The sequence below is a fragment of the Schistocerca piceifrons genome, chromosome 7, assembly GCF_021461385.2.
Source record: "Schistocerca piceifrons isolate TAMUIC-IGC-003096 chromosome 7, iqSchPice1.1, whole genome shotgun sequence".
In the NCBI taxonomy this organism is placed as follows: domain Eukaryota; kingdom Metazoa; phylum Arthropoda; class Insecta; order Orthoptera; family Acrididae; genus Schistocerca; species Schistocerca piceifrons.
In genome coordinates, this window is record NC_060144.1 from 191,859,925 (window position 1) to 191,887,046 (window position 27,122).

At 40.4% G+C, this 27,122-nt stretch overlaps 2 protein-coding genes across 3 annotated transcripts in view; one reads left to right on the plus strand and one right to left on the minus strand.

Moving 5' to 3' along the window:
* Positions 1-201: 201 nt before the first annotated feature.
* Positions 202-11,949, minus strand: LOC124805260. Its single transcript, XM_047265771.1, has 3 exons — positions 11,654-11,949; positions 11,370-11,535; positions 202-805 (listed from the first exon to the last, which is right to left on the minus strand). Exons 1-3 carry the CDS (start codon positions 11,766-11,768, stop codon positions 541-543), a joined length of 546 nt encoding a protein of 181 aa, XP_047121727.1. The 5' UTR covers positions 11,769-11,949; the 3' UTR covers positions 202-540.
* A 1,103-nt stretch (positions 11,950-13,052) lies between these two features.
* LOC124804852 (zinc finger CCCH domain-containing protein 11A-like) overlaps positions 13,053-27,122 on the plus strand; it is a 69,031-nt gene continuing 54,961 nt past the window's right edge. Inside the window, exons 1-2 of one of the 2 annotated variants that reach the window (XM_047265204.1) lie at positions 13,053-13,184; positions 14,979-15,115. In XM_047265204.1, the coding sequence (XP_047121160.1) occupies positions 15,110-15,115 (6 nt within the window). In that variant the 5' untranslated portion in view covers positions 13,053-13,184; positions 14,979-15,109. The remainder of the gene's footprint in view (positions 13,185-14,978; positions 15,116-27,122) is intronic. The other variant, XM_047265205.1, reaches the window with a different exon arrangement.

Here is a 27,122-nt window from a genome sequence, read left to right on the forward strand (position 1 = left end):
GCAGCACTGAGGTAAGTGCTGTTAGGTGGTGGTCTTAGTTTTTTTCCAGCACTATATGAATTCCAAATGAAACTTTCCTGGTCTGTATTCCCAGCATAATACCTTGTTAACATCATACAAATACAATAAAAATCTATAAAAATGTGTATTCCATGTTAGAGATTCCAATGTTTTCAACTTTACACAATAAAACATAACATATGAACAAGAAGGTACTTTTTATTTACAGAGTGTGCTTTTTTTCTTCAAATGGTGCTCCATCACTCCAACTGCCAGTAACAGCACATACAAAATACAGTATTTCAGCCTTTTGAAATTATTGGTTAAGATATAGACATTTTCAGCCTATCTTACAACTTATGCTAACTTAGTACATGAACATAAGCGAAAAAATTTCTGAAAAAGTGTGAAAAGTGTGCACGCACGCATGCACACACGCACCAGTCTTTTTACTGAATTATATCTTCCGGTATTCAGAAGATTTTTCACAACAATAGTAATAGAACACTGAAATAAAAAACCACATTTTTCACACACAGATTATCCATCTTTTTCAATTTTACTTAAAAGCATCTGTATGCGACCTGACATAACAGGTTGACCACATGCAGTTTTTAAGGACAGTTTTTTAAAATTTTCAGTGCGTTTACTTTTGTACTGTTTTAATCTTTCCTGTTTCTGCATCAACTGTTGCTCTATCATTTTCACCTTAGCCTCTTTTTCTCTTTGTTTCTCCTCAAATGTTTGTAATGCTCGTTTAAAGGCACTTGCTTTATGCTTCTTTAGAGATAGAGTACTCGAGTCCCTGAAACAATCATTATTACATTAAATTAGTACTCCGGTACAATGGTAATACCTTTTGTTTAACAAAAGGAGACAGTGCAACAAAGAATCGGGAGAAAAGGGGTGAGGGAGGGAGATGACAGATAGTGTGGAGGGAGGGACGGGGGGGGGGAGAGAGAGAGAGGGGGGGAGAGAGAGAGAGAGAGAGAGAGAGAGAGGGGGGGGGGGGGGGGGGAGAGAGAGAGAGAGAGAGAGAGAGAGAGAGAGAGAGAGAGAGAGAGAGAGAGAGAGAGAGAGATACCCTTCACAACAGAACAAGTGTTATCACAATGCAAATGAAAAAACAATCTGGAAAAGTAAATAAAAGTATATCCCCCCACACACACACACACCACAAAAAAAACAGAGGCTCACACACATATACTCCTATTCTGGATGAGTCACACAGTTCTGCTCAGAAGGATTTCCATGTGAATGGTCTCTAAGAAGGCAGGTGCGCAATTAAGCTGCTGGTCAGATTGACACCCATACCTGCCCACCAGTGCATTTAGACATACATGTCTGGCACTACACATTTTTGGCATGCTGCTGTTGTGCACACTCCTGCAGATTCTTCTCAGCAGTAACCTACAGCATATACCCTGATTATAGCGGATCGCCACTACTGGACCAAGGATTTTGCGACAGTCTATAAATATCAATATGCTTTAAGGAGAAATGTATGTGGAAAGTGGCATCGTAACATAAATGAGACACCCAAATATAAATTAGAATTTAAAGACTGAAGGCTATGGCGAACTGTTTTACATACCAGTTTTTCTCAAAGCAAACCACAACTGTTGCAAGGGGGGAAAAAATTTAAAAAAGAATAAAAAATATTACAAACTTAGGGACTCATTTAGAAAGGTAGTGAAGAATGTTTGTGACAGTAAGTAAAGTGGCAGATCTTTCAATGACTTATCGACAAGCTTTGAGGTACTATGATTTGCTTTTATTTGGTGTGGAACAAAAGTTGCCAAGTGCAACTTGGTCTAAAATAGATGTTTCTGTGGGTATGAATAAGTTGTTAATGACTGAGGATGATGAGAATGGAACTGACCAAGAGGTTACTAGTTTTGGCGGTAGTCAATACAATGACAATGTGAACACGTTAGAAAACTTCTGTAACCCTTCCTTCCAATACAAAATGTGTCTTATAAATTTCTGAACTGTCTTTTGCTCTTACAGTTTGATATCTTGACACAGCAGAATGCAAGCTATCACTCTATTCCACCAGTCACCCTCACATAATGTATAGTTTACATCATGACTTCAATGCTGAAGCAGAAATGTAGCCTTTACATCCATCTACATAAAAAAAAATTGTGCAACACACAGATCAAAATGACAATTTATCTGATAAACTGCATTGTTTGTGTATTTATAGACAAGGGTAAACACACACACACACACACACACACACACACACACACACACACAGGGACTGGCTGCTGTCCTCAGCAGCCAGAGAATGATCATTTGTGTGTATGTAGCCTATTTCCAATGCAAGTCTTGTTGGCCGAAAGATTACTTTCTCATAGTCTTTTATTGCGCCTAACTATGACTCATCATCTCTACTATATGGTGAGTAGCAACTATCCTTTTCATAATACTGTCAATGTTATATGCTGTAGTCTATATAGCATGGTTGGTTGTTCTTGTCTTCAGTCCGAAGACAAGAATAACTACAATGGGATGCATTTATAATTTTGTGTTAGACTGTATAGTGCTTATGTGTAGTTTAGTTTTGTGACCTCATGGTTTGGTCCTGTTTTTCTTTTGCAGAATTTTATAGAGATGTCTTAATGTTACGATATATTTTGCACCAAAGATATCAGTTTGTGTGTATTGTTTTCTGTGGTTTATGTGATTTGAGCAATCATTCTTTGTTTATTGATATTATAGGTGATAAATTAGTAAAATGTATAAAATACAATTAGTATAAAATTGTATGCATTTTTTTAAGAAGCTGCTCCATCTTTGGATGAAGACTTTTGTAAAATTTTCCTTTTTACGTCTGCTTGTTTAGAATTTTACCGAGGTCTTTTCTTCATGACAGTAAAGATTTCTATTTCCTCAAGCATTATTTTTCTTTATCAGCTATGTATAGAATGGATGTGCCATTGTGCTGTGTGTCATCTTGTGACACTGTTCTCTCAGATGTGTACTGAATGCTGATGGGTGACTTCCACTGTGCATGTATTCTTACAATCTTGGTTTCAGATTCCTTCCTGTCTTCCCGTCATATTTCACACAGTTTTTACATTTTAATTTATAAACTCCAGATATGAAAAATAATGTGTGTCATTCTGGTGAAAGGTACATGCATGCTCTTATTGTGTTCTCTGATCTGAAATAGGTTTTTAACATATTGACTGCTGTGTGGTCGGCAGTGGCCAAAGCAGACAGCACTGCTCTGCCGCGGGCTACTGGCAATCAACATGTAAATTTTTCTTTTTGCGGGACATGCTGGATTTTGTCTAATATTTGACCACACTATGGTAAGACAATGTATTTGCCTTTTTTAATTTTCACTAATTAGGTGTAATTTTTACTTATATTACACTATGACGATTGTTTACAACAAATACATAAATTTCTACACAGCTAAACACTGTCTCAAGCTTGTAAGTTTCATGATAGGTCTAAGTCCAGGTTTGAAATCCAGTCACATGCTTCTGCAGACAAATTGCAAAGGTCTTCCACTGCCCCTTCAAAAGCTCTGAGGGAACGTTCAAATGTTATGTACTATTTGTTGCTCACTGACAGATTCAGGAGGGCACTTCCAGCCCCACTGGGACAGGAATGCTCCAAGTCTGCCACAATCAGTACTGTTACGATTCAGTATGCATCAGTTTTCAGCTTAGATGAAAACTTGGTGGTCATTCACAGGGACTGTTGACTGGTTAATGATATTACACTGAAGACTGCTCCTGCAATTGACTGCTCCAGGTTTACGTGTGTGTGTGTGTGTGTGTGTGTGTGTGTGTGTGTGTGTGTGTGTGTGTGTGTGTGTGTGTGCGCGCTTTCGGACATTTTCAAAAGAACAGACATCATGCAGAATCCGCAGCTGCGATACATATCCTGCAAATTGAAACTGTAGGGAGCAGAAAGAAAAGGAAGAGGAAGCAACTGGTATCAGCTGAATCGGGACTTTATGTGGAATCTGCGTTTATGAGTGAAAATGTTTGCTGGACCAGGATTCGAACCCAGGATCTCCAGCTTGCTAGGCAGTTGCGTTAACCACAGCACAATCCAGAAAAAGTCTTTATTGCAAATACACAGACTATCTAGGCACACTACATGGCAGACCCATATTCCCACCTAGTGACACCTATCTGTAGTCACCGACCACGTCCTCTATGCTTGTTAATTTAGATTCCTGCCTGGGGTCAAACGATATTGTGCATCAGCACTGGAGGTTGTGGATTCATCACCCACTGAGGTGAATCAATTACTGAATGTGTAATGTAACAGTAGTCTTGTAAAAGGATATCCTGGGTTTGAGTCCGGCCGGAACACATTTTCCCTTGTCAGTGCCAATTCCCAGTGACGTCCCGCTGCAGCTGATATCTTCAGTTCCTTCCCTTTGCTTCCCCCCCCCCCCCCCCCCTGCACTAACTGGATGGTGCAGTGATTAACCTGACTGGCTAGTAAGCAGCCATGTTTAGGTGGATCCCACATAGTTTAGTTGGTTGGTCGGTTGGTTTAAAAGAGGGGGAAAGCGACCAAACTGCGAGGTCATTGGTCCCTTGTTCCTAATAAAACAATGCCCCAAGTGTGAGAAAAAATAGACGAGACATAACACAAAACAGAAAGAAAGGAAAGAACACAAGAACGAAGCCAAGGCAACAAACACTAAAAGAAACAAAAGAGGACAAGAGAACAACAGAGAGATGCAAGAAACAGTTAGAAGACAGTAAAACAAGGAAGCAGATTACAGTGGCTGGCCGACCACGAGAATAAAAACGAAAAGCCAGCTACGTTGCAACACATTAAAACCTCCACCCTAAATGAACTAGGGTGGAGGACACAGAGGGACAAAGTACATGTGCTAAAACTTAAATCAAATGATAAAACCCACCCTCATGTATAAATGTAAAACTAAATCAGTCAATGAGGCAGTGTCAGATAAAATGAGCAGCAACGAGTCCAGTAACACAAGATTTCGTCTGTGGGCAGTCAAAGTGGGACAGTGCAACAGAATATGGGCCACTGTCAACCGTGCGCAGCACAGACACTAAGGTGGGTCTTCACAGTGCAGGAGGTAAGTGTGGCACAACTGATTCCCTGCAAGAGGTCCGCATAGAAGACTTGCGCACATTCTTGGTCACCTTAATGACTCCCAGTTTGTTGTGCATACTGTTATGGCATTCTGTCTCCCAAAGCCGAAAAACCTTGCGACATAAGTGAGGTTCAGAGATGCCCATCTCCAGAAGTGGTTTTCACGTAGCCTGTTTGGCCAGCCTGTCGGCAAGTTCGTTGTCTGGGATGCCGACGTGTCCTAGAGTCCACACAAACACCACTGAAAGACAGGATCAGTCCAGGGCATAGATGGACTCAGGGATGGACACCACCAAAGGATGGCGAGGGTAGCACTGGTCGAAAGCTTGTAGGCTGCTCAAGGAGTCTGTACACACAAGAAACGATTCGTCGGGGCTTGAACAGATATACTGAAGTGCACGAGATCTGGCCACCAGCTCTGCAGTGTCTACACTTCAGCCATCGGGCAAGGAATGCTGTTAAATATGGCCTCTGTGGACAAGGGTGTCACCAACATTACCATCAGCCATCGAGCCGTCAGTGTAAACCACTTCAGAGCCCCGGAACACTTCAAGAAGCGAGAGGAAGTGACAGTGGGGAGCTGCAGGGTTAACGGAGTCCTTAGGGTTATGCAAAAAGTCCAGGCAAAGCTTTGGCATACAGCTATGGACCTCTAATATAGGTCGTACAGGCAAGGACTCCAGTTCACACATAAGCAATTGCACACGAACCACAATCATTAGCCATGACCTGGGCCACTTATGCGGAAGGTGAACCGCCGTGGTTGGGAAAAGATGAAATGTACACCTCACCTCACCGGTCTAAACTGGTGCACAGCTCACTGTCTGACTGCAAAAGAAGGTTCCTGTGAAATATGATACCCTGGAACACATTTAAGCTCTTATGGGGTGATGGTTACAGTAACATCCCCTAGCTTGTCACTAGCAAGTAACTCCTGTGACTGGGCAGAGGATGCTGTTTTGATCAAGACTGATCCAGATCTCATTTTGGACAAACCCTCCACCTCCCCAAACTTATCCTCTAAATGCTTAACAAAAAACAGGCTTCATCGTCACTAAAGATTCTCCATCAGCACTCTAACATACAAGGTACCAGGGCAAATACGATCTGCTGCCATCCTTAGCCTAACGTTCTTCACACGGTGTGGCCAGGAAGGGTATCATACTTCTGTGGATACAATTGAGCTCGTGAATGCTTACGAGACTGCTGGCATTTCACCACCAGCAAGAGATGACTGACTACGTTTCATCGCTTGTCATCCACCCTGATGCCACCCACTCCGACCAGGGGCCCTCCCCACGGGTGCCACCCAGCTGCAGCAAAGGCCACCTGGCAGGATGGCCACTGCTGGGAGTCCCCATGCCCCAGTGGGCATACGTGGGGAGTTAACGGTGTAGGCATCAGCAGAGCAATCCGCGTGTGGTCAGGGGGCTACAACCAACGGGGTACACGGTGGCCCTACCACAACGGACTGGCTACCGTGCCGGATATCAGGTGCTACGAAGTCTACAGTCATCGTTGACACAGAAAGCGACACTGCACAGTGCACGGTGGAAAACACACCCAGAAAGGTGTCCTCGCTCAAGGGACGGAGAATGAGAGGGACTGCAATGTGACGATGAGGAAGTGGGCTAAAGATCTCAATGGACACAATGCACCATGCAAGGCACTCTTCCCCAATTGGCTTGCTCTTTGAGAAAATTTTGAAGAACGGAGGTCAAACCCTACAGGGGACCATCACATAAAGGCCGAAACGTGTGAAACTCATTTTAGTCGCCTCTTAAGACAGGTAGGAATACCTCGGGCCTATTCTTACCCCCAGACATGCTGGGGCTCACGCTACAAATCATCTGGCTTGGAACTATTTTTTAATTAACTGATTTGCAACAGTTTCCTGTGTCACTGAGGTGCCAAATGCAGCTCAAATTGCTGTTGCAGACAAAGTACAATGTGCAACAGCAATACGCTAAATACAACAGTCTTCCTTCTGGGCAGTGCCATACGGACGTCCAGCGCCCGGTCTTCTCGCGAGCACCGCTTCCCGGACCACCGCTGCCAACAATCGTGTACAGGGGTACGTTTCTGCCGAGTCTATCTGCAATATCGTGGACGATCAGCCAGCTTCTCGTAGTCCTATTACACAATTGTGTTCAAACCCAGTGAGCTGTCGATAATGGCATCTTCTAGTGTTAAAGGCATTCTTTTCTATCATCATCTAACTATGCCCTATCGCAAACGTATCTAACAGTCACAACAGTTACAGTGCATATTTAAAGCATACGTGATTTGCATCCTCATAGTGGCACTACTAGCACCACTCTTCTGTGAATGGTGCATAATTTGAATGTATGTTATCTTTCAAATGTAGAAACACGCCTACCAACTTTCATTTATCTCAAACAACTACTTCTTGGTGTTGGGAATCTATCAGTGTAAATTAAGGGAAAGTAGAATATTCATAACAGAAGTAAGATTTGAAGGCAACATCCCCCACACTAGACTAGTTCCATCTGTCACCTAGGACTTATACCTGTGAGTAATTTTTGCACCAGTTGCCAGGTGATGCAGTCCTGAGACTGGTTTAGTGCAGCTCTCGACATTACTATTCTGTGCAAGCCTCCATCTCCCAGTACTTACCGCAACCTACATCCTTCTGAATCTGCTTAATCTATTCATCTCTAGGTCTCCCTCCACGATTTTTACCCTCCAATGCTAAATTGGTGATCCCTTGATGCCTCAGAACATGTACTACCAACCGGTCCCTTCTTCTTGTCAAGTTGTGCCACAAACTCCTCTTCTCCCCAATTCTGTTCAGTACCTCTTCATTAGTTATGTGATCTACCCATCTTATCTTCAGCATTCTTCTGTAGCACCACATTTCGAAAGCTTCTATTCTCTTCTTGTCCAAACTATTTATTGTCCATGTTTCACTTCCATACATGGCTACACTCCATACAAATACTTTCAGAAACGACTTCCTGACACTTAAATCTATACTCGATCTTAACAAATTTTTCTTCTTCAGAAACACTTTCCTTGCCGCGGCCATTCTACATTTTATATCCTATCTACTTCAACCATCGTCAGTTATTTTGCTCCCCAAATAGCAAAACTCCTTTACTACTTTAAGTGTCTCATTTCCTAATCTAATTCCCTCAGCATCAGCCAATTTAATTCAACTACATTCCATTATGCTTGTTTTGCTTTTGTTGATGTTCATCTTATACCCTCCTTTCGAGACACTATCCATTCCGTTCAACTGCTCTTCCAAGTCCTTTGCTGTCACTGACAGAATTACAATGTCATCGGCGAACCCCAAAGTTTTTATTTCCTTTCCATGGATTTTAATACCTACTCCGAATTTTTCCTTTTGTTTCCTTTACTGCTTACTCAATATACAGATTGAATAACGTCAAGGAGTGGCTTCAACCCTGTCTCACTCCCTTCCCAACCACTGCTTCCCTTTCGTGCCCCTCGATTCATAACTGCCATCTGGTATAAATTTTAATATTTGCACTCAATCTTATTGAGCGAGTTCAAAGTTCTTGATGAACAGCTCTCTTTATATGACATCCTCTTCCCCTTCTATATTATAGCCTTCATGCTCATTTCCATTGTATAGTCTCTCTTTACACACACACACACGCGCGCGCCTACCTTCATTTTTTTTCTCCCCTTTGCTTAATAATGGCTTTCCATAAAGCATGCTCTGGACGGCAGTCACCACGTTCCACACCCCAGAACGTGATCGTTGTGTTTGTGTTGCTGAATGCCGATAGACGTGCAAGTGTTTGGTGGCTAGCGGATGAGCTAAATATGCTATGTGGGACTGTGCTTCTCATCATCATTACCGACGGTTTCAGTATGTGTAACGGGTGTTCCAAATTGGTTCCAAAAGAGTTCAGTGATGACCGGAAGCGCAACCATTTGGAGATTGTGACAGAACTTGTTGAATGGCTGGAAAGAGACCAAGGTTTTTCAGATAACACCCTCACTGCCAATGAGACATGGTTTTCTGGGTACAACCCAGAAACGAATTGACAAAGGTCAGAGTGGCACACTCCCATGTCTCACAAGCCAAAGACAGCAAGAATGGGGAAATAAAAAATGAAAACCATGATAGCATAAAGCTTGATCCATTCGGAGTTTGTATGGCAAGGAACAACTGAATGCAGTCACTACCTCAGAATTAAAAAAATTACTAGCAGATCACACAAAGCACATGCCCACTTCAATGTGGATGCTGCATCAGGACAATGCGCTGTGCCACGCCACTCTGTTGATTCGGCAGTTCTTAGCAAAGTGAAACTTGTCAATGCTGCCGCAGCCGCCGTACAGTCTCGATACGGCACCATCAGTCTCCTTCCTGCTTCCATGTATTAAAACCAAGGTAAAGGGGCATCACTTTGATACCACTGACGACATCCAAAAGTCAAAATACATGCCATAAAGAAATTTCCTGTCATCAATTTCCAGGAAGCATACCAGGTATGAGGGAATTGCTTGAAGCAGTGTAATGCTGCTCAAGGCAGCTACTTTGAAGAATTTTAATATATTGTACAATTTGGATCAATAAATTTTGAACTTATTTATGATCACACCTTTAATACTAATGGAGTTCTAGCTTGCCTGCAAAACACCTTCCCAAAGGTAAGGGAAGAAAGCGCCCGCCAGAGTACAGACAAGCCAATGACAAAATCCAAAGGGAGGTCTGCTCTAAAATAATACCTACCTATCAAGCCAATATAATGAGCCATAAAATTTTAGGAATGTTTTGACACTAACTGCAAACATCTATGATCTCAATGTATATGCAGGGAAACAAACAAGGCAATGTCTTCCAGTGATAAACACCCTAGGGGAAAGGGTTGTTTTGGTTCTGGCAGAAAAAAATCAAAACTGCATGTGTCATATTTGTTTTTGACAGATTTTTAACTAGTATCAAGTTGCTCAATACCACCAGATTTCCAGCAGTGGGTACAGCTATTCGTTCCAGAAAAGATGTGCTGAAATTTCAAGGGAAATTGAAAAAGAACCTGATTTTTTTTTTACAAACCATCATGAAACAACAACTAGGTCGCCAGATTAAAGAAGTTATTGTTCGTTGGAGTTGTCACGATGCTACAATATAGGAAGCTCATCGCAAACAAAGATGGAAGCAAGCTGGAGGTAGGTTGCACAGGCATAATTTGTTTCTACAACAATTACACGTGCTGGTGGAACTCCTGACAAATGCTCAAGAAAATGTGAAACAACGTATTTTATAAGTTACATGTGCTTTCTGCTGCGAACACATGGATTTTGCATAAGGAAAATACAAGGTGAGAACTCAAACCATTAATTTGTTGTTTCACTCGCCAAAAATCTGGTAGCGGCCAGAAAACTAAACAGCCATCTCAAATGAAAGATATACGGCGACAAGTCATCAACACCAAAGCTAATTCTAAATGTAGATAGCCACTTGCCAATTGAAGGTACTAGAAGGAGATGATGCACAAAATGTGCCAAGAAGAAAACTAATAAGTGGACAAAAACAGTTTGAATAATGTCTCAAATACCTTTTTGCAAAAAATGTTTCACATCCTATGACACACATTCATTGTAACCTTTTCCTACATGCATGTGCTATAAACTTTATAAAAATTAAACTTTCGCACATTCAGTCGTTTCTCTCATGTCATGTCTAGATTACCAGTGGGACATTTCTGTCCCAACCCTCAAAATTTCCCTCTTCCACAACAAATACCTATGATTGTGCACAACTGACTTACCATTCATATGAAGAAACTAACACTGAAACAACAAAAACAATAAATGGTAGTGTAAGGGTTAAGGTCTGTAACCCAACTGCCATGCCATGCCACGCCACGCCATACCGCCTCCCCTCAGTGACTACGAATCGGTCTGCACGCTATCACCATAGGAGTGATGCTGCAGGCCACTAGCTGTAAAAGATCACTTCATACAGAAATCAGGCATTTCATCGGGAGAATGCGATTACGGAAATTGTGCCCTGTTTTGTCCCTATAAAACACACTTATACAATGAATTATACATTTGCCACTTGATAAAAAAGGTAAATAATTACAGTCATATAAGAGCACGACACATTTTGATAGTACAAATGTTGAAAATAACTAGAATGTAATGAATATTCATGAAATATGACAACAGCATAACTGATACTCCCATGATTAACTACGGGCTAAGGATCATGAATGAAAAAAATCTATAGACTGTGATGTATATTAAATGCATCACACCTGTTAGCTGTTTGTGAAGAGACTCCCGGGTCGTTGTCTTCGCTGCTTCGGTGGTTTCGACGCTTGTCGGCCGGATGGAAATAATTTTTCCCAGGATCTTCTTTTCGAAGTTGTTTATAGTACTTCCGTAACGCTGTCTTCTGTTTCTTCTCTTCCCACTTCTCGACTACAGATTAAATTATTTTAAGGCGATACAACCTACATGTTCACGGGGCGGAACAAAAGCAACTATCTTACACTTCTCAAGACCTTGCTGTTAGAACATAACGACCCAACTAACTTACCTTTAAGTTTCTTGTTGAAGGTTTCTTGTCGCCATTTGTTTTTCATGTACTTTTTAACATCACCCTTTCGACGACACTCACTTTCGGGAGCAGATGACTCGACATTTTGCCTCATGATTTTGAGGAATATGAAATATATTTTCACTTCAGTTCAGATATACACTCGATGAAGCATAGTGTGTTCATATTACGTTACGTTGCCTCGCCTTTGCAGTTGTTACTTGTAACTGAGTACCTGACTACCTGCCATACTTCACTCACAGTTCACACTAGTTCACTGTAAACACCACGGATAACCACGTGTTTAAAACCAAAGTCAATCAACATCTGCCCGCGATAGGATAGTCCACGGCCGCCTGGCGGCCGTGTATAGTCGGCCAGCGGTTTAAATTTGATTCACGTAATTTTTCATTGGAAAAAGTTTGCCCACGACTAAAAACATTAAGACAGTACGAAAGCATTGAATACTAATAGCTTACCTGGAATTAAATTTTTGTTCAGCGGCATACTGAAAAAATCAAAGAAATGAGAAACATTAATTGGAAAAAAATGTTTCAACGCCAATGTATAAATAAATAAATTTAAAAAATTAAATAGAAAGATTAAGAGTTTGACCGTCTTTTTAGGCTGAGCTACTTGTCAATATACACTCTGCAATGATTTTTATATAAATGATAGTCGATCATTAGCTATTAATATAATAGGAGAATGCATTTACACCACAGTCTCCTCGTTGAAGGAGGTGGTGTTTGTACTCATTTGCAGAGGCATTATACACAGTACGGGCAGTTCACGGGGAAATCCACAGAAACCATCCCATGAAGTAGTATTCTGTTCCATAAAATGTCACATTTTGGCAGGTCTGAACTAACTGCGAATGACCGTCTATTTTTATTTAGTTCTCGCCGTACTATGTTGATGCGAGACAAATGACAGCAAGGACAAGAATGATGGAAAACTGGGCTTCATGGCGAACTCCTCTGCCAATGTGGAACTATAGGGAGAAACCACAAAAATCTGTAACTGAGCCAGTGAGAGATTGCTTAGGTTACAAGTCCCGCATACTCACCATCTTGCTACTTCCCTTGATATCCTCGCACCCGCTGTCATATACACACATGCTTCGTCTGTCTGGAAAATGAAGCTGATTTTTTTAAAAAAAGCAATATTTTTATAAATCAAACTATATGTATTGCTTTAGAAAAGCATGTTTATTTAGGCCATATATAATTTTTTATATTATCTTATGCACACACGCGCACCTGGTTTAAATGTAAATGTTACGAGAAATAGGAATAAAATTCTCCGTAATACATGATTCATCATTGGGGAGAAACTTGTATCAACTTTTTTTCAGCTTTCTCATAAAATAAAAATTGGTAGTTGTCGATAGCTTCGGTATCGGATGCTATTGAGCGATGTCAAAGAGTATCGTAGATAGTAGAAATCACCGAGTGAAATTACAATTCCAGAACAGAAGAGAGTTCTGCTGAAAGTAGATTAAGATAGTGTGTAAAAATATACATTGCAGGTATGTGCTGTAAAATTTGTGTATAAAAATATGCACTTAAAACATGTGCTCCAGTAGCATATTTCTAGTACATTGCACTCCTTATTTGGAATTGTGTTTGGCATCGAAGACATATGCTAAATTTGCAGGAATTTGTTATTGAGAATATAAATGAATAACGGTATAATAAAACATAATTATTTGCCTGTGTTTGTACCTGTTAACGACTAAGCTAGAGCGAGGAATTTTACTTTAAAGTATTTCGGTGCTTTATAGGTGGTAGAAAGGTCGCGTATGTAGCGTACAGCAGCCACATTGTTCACTGTAAATAAATGCTTTCTGAATTACAGAAATAATTGTTTGCATCCTGTTAAAATACTCAATCCTGCACAGCCATCTCAACTCCACACCATAAACCAAATCAGCTGTCTTGTACACACTCTAACAGTTATGTTGTAATTGAAATATTGTCACAGTCTTGTGGTGTGGTCCACCAGAATTGTCCACATTGGCTGTGTTATTGAGTTTATACTAAGCCCTGACCTTTTCCATGAATTTCTTGCGTTGATGTTGATACTGACTTTAATTCTCTTTTCACTTTAAGAAAAGTGCCATACCAGTTGTTGACATGTATGGTAAATACTGTGTGGCAGAGTCAGAAATGCTAACTAGGCGAAAGTAGGGGGACAGGTCACGTAAGAAAAAAAATATGAGAGCTGTAATGAGAAGACTCAATCAGTAATTTAATCGTCCATGTGTTAACTGATTTTAATGTAACTTGGCCTGTCACAGAAGAATTTCAAAGTATCATGTAACTGCTAAAAGAATGAATCATCAGTCACAAATGCCTTGCAAAGAAGTGTTATCTTCAATTCTGTTTGATAATACATGCCTTAGCCTATCCTTGCTGTTAACAAAAGAAAATGCATTTTCAGAATACACAAAATGAAGTCAAAGACACCTGTTAGCATAATATTGTGAGAAACATGTACCATCTATCAATGGACTTGTCATATGACTTCTAATCATGCTTTCAGGTCCACTTTATCATCAGTATTAGCAATTTATTTATGCAGAATCATTTTAGTAGGAAATCAGATTGGTCAGCTTAATACAAGGAGAACATAGGCTAATTCATTTATACATACACTTGAATACCCACATGCTTAATGGAGGGAAGATGTGTCTGGTTATCAGCTGTGGACTTGGTGAAGGAATCATCCCAATATTTGATGCAAATAACAGTGTAGAAAACAAATTTAAAGATGTATGAACATAACTACTTTTCAGAAACAAAAAATAACTGTTGAAGTGTTTCATTACAGCTCATGATATACATAAATGTTTTCGTGACAGCTTCAAATGGTATTTGGAAATTTAATTTTCTGATAAAATAAATTAATGGGATCATGTCTTCAGAAAAGATGCAGCAAGGCAATGGGGTGTTTCAAGAGTTTTGATTCGCATGGACAGGAGGTATTGATAGTGTACGTATTTGATCTTTTGCATCTAATGAAGAGCATTAGATAGCAGTATGAGTGACATGTTGTTTGGGATTTTATTAATAGACCTACTTTTTATTGCTCATGTTTCATCCCAAACATTTTATGCATTGTTTGGTCTTTTGCTTCCTTGTTTGCCGAGGCTCCTTATATGATTACATTGTGAATTGACTATTGACTATCGCTGCATTTATAAAAAAATGTAAGATATACCAGCATTATCAATTCCTTAAAAAAAACTGAAGTGTTTCTCACATACTTTGTTTATTAATATTGTAATTCCTCAGATCTTCCTGTTGTAACTGTGTAACAGGTTCTCAGAATGCAGCTCATTGGAAGTAATTGGGTGATACAGCATTTCAGTGTCCCTCATGTATTGCAGTGCTGAGTGGATTGTCTGTCAGTATACCATCAGCCCTCTCCCTTCCCTTTCATGCTGTGTTGATGTCAGTAAGTATTACGTTTGCTCCTCAGCATCTACTATGAATTTAACTGTTTGTTTTTTTGTGTGTGTGGTCAGTTCCCACAAAGCATCCCAGTTCAGCTGTGTGAGAAATAAACTGAATGTGGATCACCTGGGATCCCGTTTGTTTAATACACACATGAAATACAGGCAGGACACATGGCACTGAACTGAATATATGCAATCCAGTCTCATTAGTGTGACCACTGCCTATGTTCAATGTCAACATGTAACCCATCACAGATATCGGGTGCTGCACTAGCATGTCAGGGTGAAAAACAGTGCAGTTGCCATGTAGCAGAAATGGAGGAATTTATCTGACTTCCAAAAAAGCATGATTGTTGGCTTTTGGAGGGGGAGGGGGGGGGGGGGTAGAAACATTTCCGAAATGGTTAAGTTTGTAAACTGTTCATGCCAAAATGGCGATATCAAAAACCAGTGCTGAGGCAACTGTGTTGCATCAAGGGCCGCCATAGGTGGTGGGTGAATGACTGCTGTGGAGATGTGTATGGGTGAATAAACATGCAACTGTTGAACTACTGACTGCCCAAATGAACTAAGATCCTACCAATAGTCTCCTCCATGACTGTTCACTGAACATTGCTGTGTGCGGGCCTCCGCAACAGGCACTGGCTCAATGCACCCATGCTAACTTGCTAACGAATGCTGGAATTTGTATGCCAGTACCACAACTGGATATCTGTTGAGTGGCGTCGGGTGGCCTATTCAGATGAATCTCATTTTATGCTGGTTTGAACTGAAAGCAAACACCCTGCAACAATGGTCAGAAGGGCCTATGCTGGAGGAGGGAATGTTAAGGTCTGGGTAAAGTTTTGTGGCATTCCCTGGTGATCTCACTGTTCTGGAATGGAGAGTGGATCAATTATTGGGGCCATGACCACCTCCTACGTGCAGTTTGTCTTTCCTCGGATTGTGGCATCTACTAGCAGGACACTGCAATGTGTCGCATAGCTTACAGTGTACTTGTATGGTTTAAAGAGCACCAGGATGAGTTTATCATATTCCTCCAACCACCAAACTCCCCATATTTAAACCCATTCTAGAATCTGTAGGACTACCTTGATCAGGCATTCCATGCCATGGATCCTCAGCTGAGAGATATAATGCAGCTGGCCACAACACTGGAGACGACATAGCTCCACACCCGTTAGCATATACCAAAACCTCATCGACTCTCTTCATGCACATCTCACAGCGTTCTGAGTTGTAAAATGTGATTATTCAGAATTTTGACAAGTGGTCACAATAATGTGACTGGACAGTGTAGAATACAATCATTGCCACAATGAAAAGTGAGGCTGCCAGTGGGTGTGAATTTTCAGTCTATCATGGATATGTGACAAGACAGTTCATAAGAATATGGTGCACACCAGTTACTTTCATCCAGCTGCATTCCAGAACTTTTAGCTACTAGTGTAAGTCTTCTCTGATGATACACACTCAATTGAAAATTTCACTTTCAGACTCAACAGAAGCTTAGTTTTCAAATGCCAGTTTAGTTTACAAAAAGCACTCAAGGCCATTTTTATTTTTATGGTTTTTTCACCTCATATTGTGTACAGAAACACTTCCATTGTGCCTATGACTGTGACATTACAGTATTTTCTTTACAGTTTGTTTGACACAGGTTATTACGGTCTTATTATCATTGGTTTTCAAGCCCATTTTCATACTTGCTTAATAAGTTATTCCAGCTGTTGCAGTTTTATCTATAGGCTACTAGAAGTGGTACAAGTGCACTCTGTGTCGGATTTTCCATTGCATGCTGTTGTAGATAAGTTAGCATGATGAATGATGGTACATCAGTACGACAATACCTAACTCAAATGTAGATAGCCAATGTGATTCTCATTTGTAATTTCATTTGCTTCATGGATGAAGTCAACATTTATTTCCTGTCACATACAGCAGTTTAGTAAGCTGATATTTTGTGTCACTCACAGGAATTTAAGCTGTGCTCTTAGGTTCCTGCTTAACCATACTGTCAGAAACAGCAACATATTCGGCATATACAGCCACAGATTACGTGACAAGCAAGACTATAAATATGACTGCTGCTCACTTTACTCACAGAAATTTAAGCTGTGCTATTGAGTGCCAATATAACCACAACCTTGGAAATCATGATATATTTGGGGGAAAAAGTAAAGTATTTGTACCACAATTTAAGCTGTGCTATTAGGTTCCAACCTAATCGTACTCACAGAAATAGTGACAGTTCCGGGGAAAAATAATCAAATATTTGTGGCAACCACAATTATGAAATTGAGCGACTCTCATTGGCTGCAGTATATTTCGCCTGATTGACTACAACCAATGGTGGTGAATTGCCAACTGCAGCGTTTAATGGTAATGTGCTGACACTGTAAGGCCACATTAGTCCTAGAGGTAAATAGTACACTGTTTATTAACAATTGCCCAGTGATAAATGAGACCTCTGACCACAATGGTCAAATAGCAGCAATGGCCCCTATGACACCTCAGTTATTTGTTGACTAGAAAGACTTTGACTATCCAGTAAGTAGTTTTAAAAAGCATTCAGAGGATGTTGTGGTGATTTATTTAATGTGTTAGATGCCACTTGTAATTTTATTAGATAAAGGACCTCTTCACTTGTGTAATTGCCTCCCAGTGAGAACTTTGAAATATGGCAGCAGTACAGGATTGCGTAAACCACTGGTTACAAAGATTATTTAAATAGAATCCTGTAAGCAAAGAAAATTATTTACTGTTTTTGTGTTATTAGCAATACTATTATTCAATTTTAAGAAACAATATTAAAATGTTTATGTTCAAAAGTAGCAGTCTTGAGAATAAAGTTTATACCATATGGTGCTCAGTCAAGATGGTAACTGGAAGTGTTGAGAATCGGGATGATTGTCATTGCGGAAAATTAATAAATGATGTGTACATCATACACCTGACATAGTTTTTAACAGTCAGAATTTTAATTGAAAAATTTAGAGTAGTTGGCTCAAAAAACTGTTCGTGTTGAAAAAATTTGAAGCTTAATATTAAAAGCTTTTTATTTTTCTTTAAAAAAAGGGTGGCCATTGTGGTAGTTTGTGTATTAGTTTATTACTTGTGCGCACAATTTTTCCAATGTGCTTTGTTTGTAGGCCTACACTGTTGTTAAAGCTTATGAAGAAGAAAGAATAATGAGCATATCTTAAAAGGGATTGCTAGTAAGACAGGATTCGGATTTCATAGGTTTCATACAGGTGGTTTTGCTGAGTGTGCCACCTGTAAATTCATCTCAGGTAGTAAAATATTTAACTGACAGGATATAAAACCTTGAAGTAGCTTGTCATCTTGGGAGCGAGTGGGCCAAGGTGTTGGTCCGCTCCAACCAATCCATAGTCCTGAAATGTCTGTGTCACATATTAGCCCACATTGTGACGAAAGTGTGCTGGTTTACCATCGTGCATGAACTACATTTTTATTACACTTCCTGGCAGATTAAAACTGTGTGCCGGACCGAGACTCGAACTTGGGACTTTCGCCTTTCGCGAGCAAGTGCTCTACCGACTGAGCTACCCAAGCACGACTCAGGCCCCGTCCTCACAGCTTTAATTCCGCCAGTACCTCGTCTCCTACCTTCCAAACTTCACAGAAGCTCTCCTGCGAACCTTGCAGAACTAGCACTCCTGGAAGAAAGGATATAGCGGAGACATGGCTTAGCCACAGCCTGGGGGATGTTTCTAGAAGGTAGGAGACAAGGTACTGGCGGAATTAAAGCTGTGAGGACGGGGCGTGAGTCGTGCTTGGGTAGCTCAGTTGGTGGAGCACTTGCCTGCGAAAGGCAAAGGTCCCGAGTTCGAGTCTCGGTCCGGCACACAGTTTTAATCTGCCAGGAAGTTTCATATCAGCGCACACTCCGCTGTAGAGAGAAATTTTCATTCTACATTCGTATTCTTTGATGCAGTGGCACAGTCTCCAACAAGGTGGACATTATATTAATGAGAAAGTCCAGATAATGCACACCAGTCAACCTTTGTGGTAGCACGCATGGCCCTATTAATCTATTGTTAAGTATGCTGCCCATAAGTTGATTGCGAATCAGTGTTGATGCCCTCTTTCCTGGAATTGCTTGGGGATTATATCTGCCCATACATGCTGGTTGTGGAAATTCACTACACCATCTCTTGTGAACCCTGCCTCATCGGTAAATAAAATCTTTGATATGAACAGTGGATTGCAGCACACTTCTGCAACAGCCATTGACAGAACCATTGTCTTCCATGATGATCCTGTGGTCTTTGGGCCTGAACGCAGTGTAGATAATATGTGTACAGCAATTGTTCATGAAGTATCCCCCAGGTGAGAGAGAGAGAGAGAGAGAGAGAGAGAGAGAGAGAGAGAGAGAGAGAGAGAGAGAGACGCACATTCTACTGCTGCCAATTGTCGCACACTGGTCCCAGGGGTTTCTTACATCAAACATAGCACACGCTGCTCCATGTCAGGCATGCTGACTGTGCGGAGCCTTCCACTGTCCGTCTTCTGAGGTGCAGGGCTACTTGTTTCGCTCAGACGTTAGGAAAGCCTGCTGGACAGCTTATCAGAGGGCACACTGCGCTTTGGATATTTTCCAACGTAAAGGGCACAGGCTTGCAGGCTTCGTCCATTTGCTAAATCGTAGCAGAATATCTTATCTGCTATTTCGCTTGTCGAGTAGTAGGCTTACATTGCTAATAAGTGGTAGGAAAGAGAAAATGTAAATGTACTACACCATTTGTATGTACAAACAGTGTAATAACAGTAAACACATAAGTGAATCTGCATTTGGAAGAAGGTACACACCATGACATGTCCCCAAGGTTGACAGTACTGTACACTAAGGGACATAAACCCAATACAAACTGTGTACAACATTACTCAAACCACACAACTGACTGCATACCACGTAGGTAAAGTACTGTGAGTAAGACATCGTAATACTATGCTGTCACATTTGAGAGATCGCAAATGCAGCAGCTGTGCTAATATCTGCAACCAGGCATTCCGCAGCCCTTCCTTTAAACACATGTTTATCTTGGAAAGTATGCATTTCCAGACCCATTTTTATTGAACTTGAACACCCAGTATATACAAGGGACATCCAGTAATTAGATAAGTCGATGTAGAAAAGAAAACTAGGTTTTTAAAAAATTATACTTGCAATACTTTTCAACATACTCTCACCAATATTAATACATTTGACCAATGAACCAGTTTTTTTTTTTTTTTTTTTTTTTTTTTAAACCTGATACAAACAAGTCTTTGACGTGTTTATTTTAGCAACTTCCCCACAATCCTTTAATCACCACATTGTCACAGAACTTTTTCCCACATAATGCCTGCCTGAGTGGACCAAACAGATGAAAATCAGAGGGTGCCAAATCTGTACCGTAAGGGGAGAGAGGTAGTATTTTCCAACCCATTTTTTCAATGGTTTCTTGAGTCTGATGGGCCTCGTGAGGACAAGCATTGTTGTGCAGCAATATCAGGCATTTTCTTTGAGAAAAACAACATTTTTCTCCTGTTGCACACTTTACCTTGTTGATCAGCATGTCTGAGTAGCAGATACTGTTTATTGTACACTGATTTTCCAAATAATCAGAAAAGATGACACCTCGAGCACCCCTAAAGACAGTCAACATGACTTTTCCCTCTGGTTCTTGAGTTCTGAATTTCTTTTGGATAGGTTCCATTCCATGCTTTGCTTTAGACTGAGCCCAAGCTCCAGTATGTTAAAAGCTTGTTCACAAAAGGATCACCTTCCATTTCATAGTGCTCTTTCAAGTCTGTACACTTTTCAACAATGCACGCCATGGTGGCTTGTGTGCATCAATGATACAGTTAGCTGTACCATAGGTACAACCACAACGGTGGGGTATCTGTTGACAGGCCAGACAAATGTGTGGTTCCTGAAGAGGGGCAGCAGCCTTTTCAGTAGTCGCAGGGGCAACAGTGTGCATGATTGGCTCACCTGGCCTGTAACATTACCCAACACGGCCTTGCTGTACTGGTACTTTGAAGAGATTAAAGCAAGGGGAACTAGAGCTGTTATTTTTTACCAAGGACTTGAAGCTCTACTGTATAGTTAAAATATAAATGACATTCTCTAGAGTAAAATATTTGGAAGGTAAAATAGTCAACATCAGGAGAAATGAAACCGGATCTGCAGATGAATTTTGATGGGGAATGGGATTTGATAGTAGGAAAAGGAAGAGAAGGAAAAATAATAAGTGAATATGGACTGGGGGAAAGGAATGAAACAGGGACTCACCTTCTAGAATTTTGCACAGAGTGCATTTTAATCATAACTAACACTTGATGGAGAATTGTGAAAGAGTGTTGTATACACGGAAGAGACCTGGAGACACTGGAAGCTTTCAGATGGATTACATAATAGTAAGACAGATTTTGGAACCATATTTTAAACTGTAAGACATTTCCAGTGGCAGCTCTATGCTAGGACCATACTCTATTGGTTATGAACTGTAGATTAAAACTGAGGGAATGGCGAAAAGGTAGGAAGTTGAGGAGATGGGACCTGGATAAGTTGAAAGAACCATATGTTGTCGAGAGTTTCAGAGTGAGCATTAGGCAAGAATTAACTACAGCAAAGGAAAGGAATACAGTAGAAGACAAATGGGTGGCTTTGAGAGATCAAATAGTGAAGGCAGGAGAGGATCAAATAGCTATAAAGACAAGGCCTAATAGAGATCCTTGTATATTACAGGAGATAATGAATTTAACTGATCCAAAGAAAAGATGCAAAAATGCAACAAATGAAGATGGTGAAAAGGAATACAGACATGTAAAAACTGAGAGTGACAGGAAGTACAAAATGGCTAAGAAAGAACAGTTAGAGAAAAAATGTAAGGATATAGAAGCATATACCACTAAGGCAAAGATAGATACCCCCTTTAGGAAACTTAGAAACATTTGGTGAGAAGGGAAGCAGGTGTATGAATATTAGCTCAGATGGAAAACCTGTACTAAGCAAAGAGGGGAAAATTGGAAGGGGTGTGTGTGTGTGTGTGTGTGTGTGTGTGTGTGTGTGTGTGTGTTGGCGGGGGGGGGGGGGGACGACGGTTGATTTATATAGAGGAACTATACAATGGTAATGAGCTTGAAGGCAATAATATAGAAAGGGAAGAGGATGTCGATGAAGATGGATGGGTGATACAATACACTATGAGAAAAGTTTTATACAGCACTGAAAGAACCAAGTCAAAGCAAGGCCCCTGGAGTAGATGACATTTCATCAGAACTACTGATATCCTTGATATCCTTGGGAGAACCAGCCTTTACAAAACTATTCCGCATGGTGTGCAAGATGTATGTGATAAACAAATTACCCTCGGACTTCAATGTATAATAATTCCAAAGAAAGCAGTTGCTGACTGGTGTGAATATTACTGAACTATCAGTTTGCAAAATACTGACATGAATTTTTTAGAGAAGAATGTAAAACTTGTAGAAGCCAACCTCGGTGATGATCAGTTTAGATTACAGAGGAATGAAGGAACGCATGACGCAATACTTACTGTATGAGTTCTCTTAAGAGAGATGAAGGTCAGTCCTAAACTAACGCCTTTTTTTTTTCCAAGTGCAACTGTGTAGGCTGTAAATCACAACATTGATGACTAATTTATGACTTTTCAAGCTATTGACACACAGAAGTTTTCACAGCCTCCTCATCTTCAAGGTAAATCCCATTATGAGCTTCTTTTAGTGGCCCGAACAGATGGAAGTCTGATTGTGCCAGTTCAGGGCTGTATGGGGATGAGAATAGTCTTCCCATCCAGCTTTCACAACCTCTTCAGTTGTGTGATGCCTGGTGTGTGGTCTTGGATTGTCATGCATAAGATGATCTGCCATAGCTTGTGTTGGAGGAACTCCCTGAGGATGTGCTTAAAGCTGTTTGAGGGTTCTGACATATCGGGCAGAATTTATTGTTCATCCCTGCTCCAAAAAATCAACCATAATCACACTATCTGCATCTCAGAATGCTGTAGCCATAACTTTCCATGTCATTTGTGCAGTTTTGAAGTTTTTCTTCTTCTGTGAGTTTCCATGATGCCGTTTCTTTGACTGCCTCTTTGGTTAAAAAAAAACAAACCCATGTTTTGTCTCTAGTCACACTTTCTTCCAGGAGCTCCTCTCCTTCCAAATGGAAGTGCCAGAAGAATTTTTCATGTCCCTTTATTCTGGTCAGTTAACATTCTTGTTAACCAAGTTGCATGAACATTTAGTATCACAGTTTTTGGTTATTCGACATCATACGTGTTCACTGCCGAGGGAGATAATGCAGAGCTAATCATCTGCAGTCACTCTGCGTTCACCACGAATGATGCCCTTGACTTGCTGAATGGTGGAGTTGTTGCAATCACTGGCCTGCTGCTGTGAATTTTGTCAGCCAACAGTGTTCTCCCTTCAGCTTCATTGTAGCGATGAACTCACCATCTGACAGTGCTGATATCCACTGTTGCAGCACCGAATACTTTTTTCATCCTTTCATGACTGTGGATGGGCATTTCACCATCTGCATTCAAGAATTCTGTCACAGAATACTGCCTAATAAAAACATTGATGTTTGCCACTTTGTAAGTGAATGAAGTACTGGCATCTGTTGATGCAGAAAGATACCATTGCAGTGGGCTGGAGAAGCTGCTTTGCAGAATAGTGCCAAATTCAAATTTTTCACTTAACAGACGTTATTTATGGAGAAAGGGAGCATTACTGTACTTTGACTGACCCTCGTAGGTTAAGGAAAGATAAACCTACATTCATAGTATTTGTAGGCCTAGAGAAAGCTTTTGGAAATGTTTACTGGAATACACTTGTTGAAATTCTGAAGGTAGCAATAGTAAAAGACTGTTTACTACTTTTACAGAAACCAGGTGGTAGGTAGAAGATTAGAGGAGCTTGAAAGGAAAGCACTGGTTGAGAAGGGCTGAAACTAGATTGTAGCCTATCCCCAATGTTAGTCAATCTGTATGCTGAGTAAGCCGCAAAGGAAACCAATGAAATATTTGGAGAAGGAATTAAAGTTCACGGAGAAGAAATAAGAGCTTTGAGGCTTGCCGATGATGTAGTTCTGTTGGAGGCAGCAAAGAACTTGGAAGAGCAGTTGAATGGAATGGACAGTGTCTAGAAAGGAGGATATAAGACAAACATCAGCAAAAGCATAGCTTGTGTTAGATGAACTCACTGAGGGCGTGCTTAAAGCTGTTTGAGGGTTCTGACATATCGGGCAGAATTAATGGAATATAGTTGAATGAGGCAATGGTTAGGGAACTGGATTTGGAAATAAGATGCTAAAAGTACAAGATAATTTTTGCTTTTTTAGCAGGAATAACTGTTGGTGGCCAAAGTAGAGTGTATATAATATGTAGACTGGCAATTGGGATAAAAAAAATTTGAGGAAGAGAAATTTGTTAACATTGAATATAGATTTAAGTGTTATCAGTCTTTTGTGAAAGTATTTGTTTGGAGAGTAGTGGAGTGTATGGAAGTGAAAAGTGGGTGATACAATTCAGATAAGAAAAGATCAGAAGCTCCTGAAGTGTGGCGCTACAGAAGAATGCTGAAAATTAGATGAGTAGATAATGTAACTAATGAGGTGGTACTGAATAGAAATGGGGAGAAAAGAAATTTCCTTCACAACTTGACAAAAAGAAGGGATTGGTTGATTGGATATGTTCTGAGTCATTAAGGAATCATCAAGTTAGTGTTGGAGGGAAGTTTTGGGGATAAAAATTGTAGAGGGAGACTAAGAGATGAGTGCAGGAAGCAGGCTTAAAAGATGGAGATTGCTGTAGTTATTCAGAGGTGAAGAGGCTTGCACAGGAAGACTAGCATGGAGAACTGCATCAAACAAGTCTTTTGACGGGAGACCAAAGCAGCAAAGAACACACTTTGAGACTTATTTCCTTGTGTTGTGTTAACTCTTTCAGGACCCACCTTGCACTTGTTTTGTTGTGCTGAAGTTCATTACTGATAACTTTATGAACTATGGCAAGACTTACTGTAACTGCTATGTGCTGAGTCACAGACTGCTCTACTTGTATACAGCTCTACAAACCACTGGTGCTGCCCTGTGTAGATTACAGGAGTCTCAGATACGACTTGACATCATCTTTGACATTGCAGATGCTGGACCCGCTATACCGTTATGGGGTACGACTGACAACTGATGCCTCTCAGACTAGCCCCATGGTCAGCCTCCTAACAGAGGCAGGGGTTCTATTGTTGCAGGTTCTACGACAACAACAATTGATCGCTTATGCGTTACAAATCCACTGCTCCTTGGAGCACGCGAACTAACGTCATCATCTCTCACAATGGTGGACCAGGCCTGTAGTTATGATCACCACTTGCATCCAGCCCCCTTTTTTTCCTCCTGAACTCCAGCTTTCCCCTCTCTCTGGGCTCACTAATGTACATGGTGCATCCCCTGTCCACAGCTCTGTCTTGATCTATAACAAGGTCCGAAAGACTTGGTCCGTCTTGAAGCCCTCTGCCATTAATTCTTCTCCATTTGTTTATGTGCCATATAGCTGTTTACTACATCTAAATGCATCCCCTACAAACTACAATGAAGTGGACGGCAGAAGGCATTTCTCATTGTACATTGTACTGAGCAAAATGATGCAGTGCTGAGACTCTGGACTTACATTTGAGAGTACAGCAGCTCAAACCTCAACCTGGGCATCTGGATTTATGTTTTCTGTGGTTTCTATAAATCTCTTAAAGCAAGTGCTGGAATGGTTCTTTTGAAAATGACATGACAAATTTGCTTTTACAATTCCAATTTGTGCCCAGTCTTCGTGGACCTCATCGTTGATAGAAAGTTAAATCCTTATCTTAATTGCTTTGGACCCTGTATTAGGAATTCTTCTTATTCACTTTGGATATGAAGTGCTGGAAGAATGGATTTTTTCATGACGCTGTGCAACTATAATTAATCTGATCTCGTCTTCATGGTCCATAGGGTAGTGATGAATAGATGTCTGTAGTATACTCTTAGGTTCCTCATTTAATTATGGTTCTATAAACTTTGTAAGTAAGCTTTTGCAGAATAATCTACCTGTTCAAGTTTTTCAGCATTTATGTGATGCCCTTCCATGGTTCAAGCCAAATTGTGATAATTTGTGTTGGCCTTCTTTGTGTACATTCAGTATCCCCTGTTGGTCTTTGGTGTCTCTGAAAGTCTCCCAGTAGACTACAATTGTACCAGTGAACTTAAGACTGCTACCTGTTCTATCTACAACTGAATGTGTGTGATCATTTCATTTCACAAGCCACAAATTGTTACTTATAAATATTGCTGCGAGGTGCCAATCTTTGTACTACTGTAAGATCTTGTCTAGATCTGCTTGATTGTACTCTGTGACTGTTACGTGCATAACCTATGTTTAGGCCACACACACACACACACACACACACACACACACACACACACACACACACACACATATACTAGGAACAAACAATATTTCTACAATTCATGGCTTGATCCAACTTGGATACAGAAAGGTTTACGGTGATTGTGTGGTGTTGGTGGTGTTGTTCCCAAATTACCTTATGTACAGCTATGTACTTTTAATGTACAACACATCATTATGTGTACAGTCTAGACACTGTATACGTATAATAGCTTATACAGCAAATACATCACTAGTTGGCTATCCTGCACTGATTAAAAAAAAAAAAATCCTGCCATATAAATATTAGTCCACATGCTACTAAATTGAAGTTGCCAAGAAATAGTACAAAGCATTGGAAACATGATCGTTTGTCAGTACATTATGTCTCCATGTAAAGAAATTTGCAGATTTTGAACTTTCCTATAATAGTAAGCTTCATTTACTATGTTACCAGCCTTTAATACAAAATGTATGTATGACTACTTATCTTAAAATTGACACCTCTGATTTTATAATTGTTAGCATACAGAATATAGCGCATTTAAAGACATCA

Coding starts and splice junctions, on each gene's coding strand:
- LOC124805260 (XM_047265771.1), bottom strand. CDS start 11,768: ATGAGGCAAAATGTCGAGTCATCTGCTCCCGAAAGTGAGTGTCGTCGA. Junction 11,536..11,653: donor CTTCAACAAGAAACTTAAAG/GTAAGTTAGTTG, acceptor TTTAATCTGTAG/TCGAGAAGTGGGAAGAGAAG. Junction 806..11,369: donor TCTTCACAAACAGCTAACAG/GTGTGATGCATT, acceptor TGATTGTTTCAG/GGACTCGAGTACTCTATCTC.